Here is an 8281-nt window from a genome sequence, read left to right as displayed (position 1 = left end):
ACAACTAGCTGGGGCTGCCTGCTGGAGCCTAGCAGCAGATATAAAAAGGGGAACTTGACACGACGATCAGTCGGACGCTGACACTCGTTGATGCTGCATTGAAGAGGCCAGGGAATAGAAGAAAGAAGACATGCACCCAACACCAGAGCTGAAGACACCTCCGAAAGGAGGGGCCCCGCCACGTCAAAACGGTAGAGGAGTAGGGGCCGAAACCGGACGTGGTTCCTCCTGATGATGTCTTCAGCTAACTGGATCCTATAAAGGAGCTGTTGTGGTAGCAGACCACGAAACATGGTTGAAATTCCTCCAGGTAAAATATTTGTGCTAGACATGGTCGAATCAAATGCTAAAAAGTTAATGAAGTTGGAAATAGGAATAGTGGTTATATTGTGGAATCAAGTATTATAACATTATCAAATGATCAGTGTTGGTTTGTAATCAAAGAATTCTTACAGAGATATATTCAAGCTATGTGGTTCAATTTTTACAACACTGAACAAAATATTAAATAAGAAAAAAAAACAAAAAAACCCATCAGAGAGTGAATATTGGTAATAAACTCTTAATGCAAGCATAGTGCCAACACATTTGACCCGCTTGTTGTATTTCAGATTCTTTCTCAGAAATTTTAAAGCTAAACACTTCTTGCTATGTGTGATAATTTGCTTTTATCCTGCTCAAATACCAGAAAGTTTACTAAAACAATGAATGCTCTATTTTGGAGTTCTTTATCATTTAAAGGCATTTACACCTGAAGATATTGTAAAGATGTCACCAAATTGTGTCAAATCAGATCCAGGAGATTTGTAAGAAAGTTACAGTGAAGAATTTGTACAATTTAAAGCTAACATTGATTTTCATATTGATTCCAAGCAAGAGCTTGTAAAGTTAGAGTTTTATTAATTGATGACTGTCAATTCTTTCAACCTTTGTTTCCAAAGCTAGAAGTCTTGCACATCTTTTTGTCACTCATAATTACCAACTGTAATTACCAACTGTAAGCAGTCATTTTCAAAACTGAAAAAGATTTAAAATGAACTAAGGACTATCTTGGGTCAAAATGGTTGACCAATCTCACTGGAATGAACATTGAACATAAACTTACCTATGAAACTGATAGTCCCACTGCCAACAGATTTGCTCATACTAAATCTAGAGCATGTAACTTTTAAATTCTAGCTTATTATGTAAGTAAGAGCATTAATATTTATAAGTATTTCTTAATTCATGCTACAAGCTGGTACTACATTAATCCAGTTCTAGAGTTGGCTGCTTTTCCTAACAGGTTCAACAGGTACATTGGGTATCTTTTAATTTGAAGTTTAGACTATGTCATCCAAACAATATAACAAATGTAAATTTTAAACATACAATAATATGACAAAGAAGAATATGATCATAGACATTATAGCAATAACAAGACACATGGTGAGAGAAAGAAAGTGTCTAGAAGGCAGCCTACTTGCTGAGTAAGACACTTTCAATTCAATAGAACCACTCATGTGGTAAACTCTCTGTACAACAATGACTACCTAATAAAGGCGGCAAGCTGGCTGAATCCTTACTGTACCAAGCAAAATGCTTAGCAGTATTTAGTCTGCTTTATGTTGTGAGTTCAAATTCTGCCATGGTGGGCTTTGCCTTTCATCTTTTCAGAGTTGATAAAATAAAAGGTCAGTTGAGCACTGGGGTTGATGTAATCCACACACAGTACACGACAATAACCCGGCTACAATGATCTGATGCATGCTTGCCCAAACTGACAAAGATATCAAGGCAAACTGTCCAGACATAATAATAAAGGACTGGAAAACAAACACATGTGCATTGTTAGATATTATAATTTCTTCCAACAAAAATACTGCACAAAAAACGCAGAAAAACTATCAAAATACAACACTTTCTGATGTAGTAATGGTTATTAAACTGTAGGTACAGTTGTGGCTGTGAAGTTAAGAAGTTCACTTTACAACTAGATGGTTCTGGGTTCAGTTCCACAACATGGCACCTCTGGTAAGTGTCTTCTATTATAGACCCATGTCCACCAATGCTTTGTAAGTGAATCTGGTATCTAGAAACTGTGCAAGAGCCTGTCATACATATATGTGTTTGTGCATGTGTGAGAGTCCACACAATTTGTGGCAATAAGATTGTTGTTTTTATGATGTAGCTGGACACATAACTGCAATTGTTGTTGCTATTACTACCTTAGTTAGAAGTAATAGTAGAAGCAGTGGGTACTGTGTTTAATGTCTTTTTCATTTTGAACTTACAGCTTGCATTTGTTTTCTTTTTTGAACTTTGAACTATAACAGGAAAGTTATATGTGAACACAAGGACAGGGTGGATCTCGCCCATTCTCATACCTCTCTCTATACATCTCTTACCATCCTTTCTTCTTCTTCTTCATTTTCTCTTTAAAATCATTTGGCTCTACTAGAGGCCAGCAAAATGGAATGCTCCACCTTCTGGTTACTTTTGAAACAATGCACAGCAAAAAAGTGCAATAAAAAAATCTGAAACAGATGAATAATTCTTTTGAACATTAGTAATTGACTGAGAGAGAGATAGGTGTGTCGCTGTATGTGTGAGACAGGGAGTGTAAATTTTATTTACTTTTTCTCGCACCTTTTTTAAGTGAGTGTGTCTTTAACTGAGAGAGAGAGAGTTTGTTTAAAATGGGCAGGATCAGTCACACATGCACACAAACACACATCAAATGTGAAAATATTATCAAGGGGCTAGCAGAAAACTGCCCAGAGGGTGGTCTTTCTGCTAGTAATAATAATAATCCTTTCTACTAAAGGCACAAGGCCTGAAATCTGGAGGGAGGGGACTAGTTGATAACATTGATCCAAGTGTTTCACTGGTATTTAATTTATCCTCTGACCTCTACTGGACGTCTTTCTCCTGAGCACCTCCAATGGCTTACTATATGGAATGCTCCCCCATCCCTATCTAGTGTTTATCTCCTATGGGATGTAGTGATTATGTAGCACATAAAATGATGGTGTAGTGTATGCAGGTTGAAGGCTATTGTATGTTTACAAGGTCTGCCAAATGTGAGCTTTCTTTTCAGATGCATGATGCTGCTGTCCTCCATCCCAGGTCTCGTGGGCCCACACTTTTCACACCCTCAGAGTTGGCACACTGAAAGGTAGGTCTAGTGAGATTGTTGAGATGCTTGAACGGAGACGTGTAGATTTGTGCTGTATCCAAGAAGTAAAGTGGAGAGGAAGTTCTGCTAGGTTCCTCACAGGCAAGGAACACAAGTATAAGATTTTCTGGGTATGAAACACTGATGGGATTGGAGAAATGGGTTGATAAGGTAATCGAGGTAGTCAGAGTCTGTTATAGAATACTTAAGCTTAGATTAGAGCTGCAACATGGATTAGCAACCATTGTCTCAGCATATGCCCCTCGGCCAAGACTACCTGATGAACAGAAAGACTGATTCTATGACACCCTCTTGCAGACTACCTCGTCGACAAGTGATAGGGACCTTTTCTTTGTGGCTGGTGACTTCAATGGGCATGCTGGACAACATCCAGGGAGCTTCCATGGATGTACATTGTAGCTATGGATTTGATTCCTGCAATGAGGAGGGAACCAGGCTACTGGAGTTCTGTGATGGAAATGATCTTATGATCTGTAATACTAACTTCAGGAAACCTGCCAGTCACGTGTGCACCTATCAGTCTGGTGGACACACAAGCCAGATTGACTATATTCTTGCCAGGAAATGGGAAAGATGGCTACTTATAAATGCCAAAACCTTCCCAGATGAAGAATACATCCCACAACATAGGTTAGTGGTTAGTGACTTCAGGTTCAGGGCTAAATGGCTGCCCAGATGATGACCAGCATGGAAAAGGGTCTGGAAACTTAAGGATCCTGTGAATGGACAGAGATTTAGAAATGTATTACTTGAAGTTTTTGATGAAAAAGAGGAGGATATAGCATTACATAATGTGGAAGATAACTAGAGGTTCCTATGGGACAACTTGTTCTGGGCTACTGACCAGATCTGTGAATAGTGCAAAGTGCCTCCTCAACCTAAGGTAATGGGGTGGTGGAACAATTCAGTTGATAGGTTCATTAGGGAAAAGAAATAGGTATGGAAGAACTGGAAGAGTGGTGGTAGCAGGGAACTGTATTAGATAACCAGAAGAGAAGCTAGAAGACAGGTTTACTTAGCCAGAAGGGTACAGTCGAGTGTTACATATGGATGAGGACAGCTGTGGGAAGAAGTGTCACACCCTAACAGTAGAGGGAGCCTGTGGAAAAGGTAGACCCAGGAAGACCTGGGATGAGGTGGTAAAGCACAACCTTTGAACGTTGGGCCTCACAGAAGCAATGACAAGCGACCAAGACCTTTGGAGATATGGTGTGCTTGAGAAGACCTGGTAAGCCAAGTGAGATCGTAGCTGTGGCCTATGCCAGTGTTGCAAAACCAGCCTATTTAAGAGTACCCTTCAATCGTTGGTCTACATGTGCTTGAGAAAACCTGTCGAGTCAAGTGAAATCATTGTTGTGGCTGATGCCAGTACTGCCTGACTGGCACCAGTGTTGGTGGCATGTAAAAAGCACCATACGAGCATGGTCGATGCCAGTGCTGCCTGACTGGTTCCCATGCCGGTGGAACATAAAAAGCACCATTCGAGTGTAGTCGATGCCAGTGCCACCTGAGTGTGCCAGTGGCACTTTAGAAGTACCATTCGAGTGTGGTCGATGCCAGTGCTGTGTGGCTGGCCCCCATGCTGGTGACACGTAAAAACACCCACTCCACTCTTGAAGTGATTGGTGTTAGGAAGGGCGTCCAGCTGTAGAAACCTTGCCAGATCAGATTGGAGCCTGGTGCAGCTTCCTGGCTCGCCAGTCCTCAGTCAAACCGTCCAACCCATGCCAGCATGGAAAGTGGACATTAAACGATGATGATGATAAATAATTATAATATAAGTATATATTATGAGTGTTCACTGGAAAAAAATATTAAAATATAAATTTTAAGCAAAATGACAAAATGTAACTTTATATTGCTCAACTGGAATCTGTTAAAATTTATTTCTTACAGACATAAAAGTATAAATTTATGAGGAGAAACTGGCATGTTGCAACTTTCTTGCTTTTTCTCAAGAATATAAGAAATATACATGATGTGGAAAGGCTACAACCAAGAACTAAGTGACTTGTTTTGGATTTAACCTCTACAGCACATACAATGCAAAGTTTTTTAATGTTAAGCTGAAGTTGGTTAGTAATAAATTAGTAGTAAACTATCTCATAAATTGATATCTGTTAATGTTAAATCATTTCCTCAGGGAGTTAATCTTGCTGAAAGTTTTGACTGACATCAGAGTCTTGTGAATTAAAATTTTTTTACTGCAAGATAAGCAGTTTCTTATGCTTTATGGATAAGCTACATCAAGACAAGAAACTCGTTGAATCTTAGGATCAAGTAATTCCAGTTCCTCAAATGTATTTTTTTCAATGTCATAGGCATAAAGATTTGTTTTTTCACCACCTATAATATAGATTTTATTTTCAAGTTGTGTTGCATGTGACTGAAGAAGGCCATATTCCAATGGTGTGCTAATAATCTCAGTCCATTGGTTAGTTTCAGCATCATAACATTCATTTGTTAAACAATCTTTAAAACCGATTTCATTATCTCGGGTGTAACCACCTAATACAAATAACTTGTTGTCGATAGCCATCATGCAATGCCTTTGATGAGGGTAAAGCATTTCTGCTTTTGTTTCCCAGGTTTTTGTACTGAAACTGTAGACATACAAAAATGAAACAGGTACTGTATTTTCAGGATTATCTGTAATGCCACCACTACAGTACAAACAGTCATTAGCAAAGGCACTGGCATGATCAAATATACCGAGAGGTAAGTCAGGAATAGCCACCCAAACATTTTCTTCAGGGAAATACATCTCACAGTTTTGGAGAATAACTTCCACTTCGTTGTTGTCTACAAACATATGGTTGATGCCACCCAAAACAAACAGATTGTGGTCAGAGCTGCACATTGCAAAAGAAACTCGAGGGTTTTGCATTGAAGCAATTTCAGTCCAAGTTCTAAAGCGAGGGTCATACATAAACACACAATTTGAACTGCAATAATTGGTAGTATAACCTCCAGCAACAAACAAAAAGTTTCCAAGCACTGTTTCTCTTGTATGCTCATACCGAATGTGCAGAGGAGAATCTAATTCTTCAACACAAAGTCCAGGGTTATCTGGATCTTTGTATGCAATGTTTGTGCACATGTCATCCGGAAAGAAAATCATGGTCAATACACTGTGTGCTCCTCTTGGAAGAAACTTATCATCATTCTGAAGACATTGTGCTTGGATGCATAAGGCATAATTCTTTGCAAATTCTACCTCGTTGTGAATTTCTTCAAGCTCGTGCACTAAATCAGGAATTGATTCTAGTTCTTCAAGCTCCATAAGCGAAAATCGTATTTCTTTAAGAAGTGGCAACAGAGAAGGTTTGCGAGTGCAAGGATCTTCATCAACCCAATCAAGGATAAGTTTAAAAAGGAAATGTTCATGAGCTTCCACATATATATCACATTGAAGAAATGCTAAGAGGAGGTTTTCCGGAAGATTCTGTATGAACTTGGGCTGTTCTACTAACTCATTAATACTTAAAGCAAGTACTTGAAGAATATCAGGTTGTAAGTCTCCAAGAGCAAATTTATCTGCTAGGTTTTGCACATAGGTATAATTTTCTAAACTCATGTATTCTACCAGGAAGTTGCAGCACACATCAACAATCCAGTCAGCTTGGAAGAATCGGGCTACTTCTAAGACATCTTCAATGTTTTCCGGACTAATTGTAATATTACCATGGTAGAAGTAGTCTAAGATTGCAGAAAATCCCTTGGGACTGATATCTTTAATTTCAATAGCATCTTGTTCTTTTTCCTTCATATCATGGTGGAACATAGCCGAAAAGTAATCGCTGGCTTCAGAAAGAACTTGTTTATGCACTCGGAAACTTGTCCCGCCAACAGACAACTTGATATCACATTTTGAATCATAGATCTTGTGCGGAAACTTCTGGTAGTTTTTATTTATATATTTGATTTTGTTTTGAGAAATCTTCATACAATCCATTGCTGGTATATTATTTATGTTTAAGTTTTTGCTGTTGTAAATGGAATCTTCCGGAGAGGCTGACTGAAAAGAGAAAAGAGAGAAAAATAATGGAAATTAGTAATTACAGTAGAATTTTGTAAATAAATAAATCACTGCTGCCACCACCAGCATCACCACCATAACCATCATCTTTAATGCTAGTTTTCCATGCTGGCACAAATAAGACAGTTTGAGAGGATCCAACAAAACAGAGGACTGCACTGAGCTCCAATGTCTGCTTTGGCATGCTTTTCCTAATACTAATCAGTTTTCAGAGAATACTGGGAACTTTTTCCATGGCACCAGCACTAGTGAAGCTGCTAAGTAACTTGCAGAACAAAGAAAAAAGTCATCTCAACTGAGTGGGAATGTAGTAGATGGGGAAGTGGCTTTGTGCCAGGTATTGAGAAGTTAAAGCAAGATAAAGGAACAGGCAAAAGTGTCTTGATATATAATAATTTCATCAGGGTATTTAACCCTGATGTTTTCTGTATTAAGCTCATCCAAAGATATTGGCTATCAGATGCCAGCATGGCTGTGTGGTAGAGAAGCTTGTTTCCCAACCATGTGGTTTTAGGTTCAGGTTCACTGCACAATACCTTGGGTAAGTTGCTTTCTACTATAGTCTCAGGCCAGCCAAAGCCTTGCGAGTAGATTTAGTAGACAGAAACTGACAGAAGCCCATCATGTGGGTGTGTGTGTGTGTGTGTGTTTGAGTGTATTTTTGTCTTCACATATGTTGGTTATAACAGAATATCATCATCTTACAAGCAATGATGTTGTTTGTTTCCAGTCTTCTATGGAAAATATGCCTTGGAATGGGAAATATTACCTAACTATAAGTGACAGCTGGTGACAGGAAGGGCAGCTAGCCACAGAAAATATGCTCAACAAATTTCATCTAATGCATGCAAGCATGGAAAGGTGGACACTGATGTTGATGATTATACACATGTACACTTACACACACACACACATATATGTATATATATATATATATATATATATATATATATATGAATACACACACACACTAAAGATCAAATTACCTGGGACTTCACGATAAATTTGACTCTCCTCTCAAGTATAGTGTCACATAATCACTAAATGTTCTGCTGTTAATCTTA

At 38.6% G+C, this 8281-nt stretch overlaps 1 protein-coding gene across 5 annotated transcripts in view; it reads right to left on the bottom strand.

The window, feature by feature from the left end:
* Positions 1-5026: 5026 nt before the first annotated feature.
* LOC106869343 (kelch-like protein 26) overlaps positions 5027-8281 on the bottom strand; it is an 80739-nt gene continuing 77484 nt past the window's right edge. For all 5 annotated transcript variants that reach the window (XM_052972077.1, XM_052972074.1, XM_052972083.1 and 2 more), the window contains exon 2: positions 5027-7196. In XM_052972077.1, the coding sequence (XP_052828037.1) occupies positions 5409-7133 (1725 nt within the window). In that variant the 5' untranslated portion in view covers positions 7134-7196 and the 3' untranslated portion in view covers positions 5027-5408. The remainder of the gene's footprint in view (positions 7197-8281) is intronic.

The sequence above is a fragment of the Octopus bimaculoides genome, chromosome 1 (assembly GCF_001194135.2).
Source record: "Octopus bimaculoides isolate UCB-OBI-ISO-001 chromosome 1, ASM119413v2, whole genome shotgun sequence".
Classification (NCBI taxonomy): Eukaryota; Metazoa; Mollusca; class Cephalopoda; order Octopoda; family Octopodidae; genus Octopus; species Octopus bimaculoides.
Note: the sequence above shows the minus strand (reverse complement) of the source record. Positions and strands in the feature narration are given on the sequence as shown.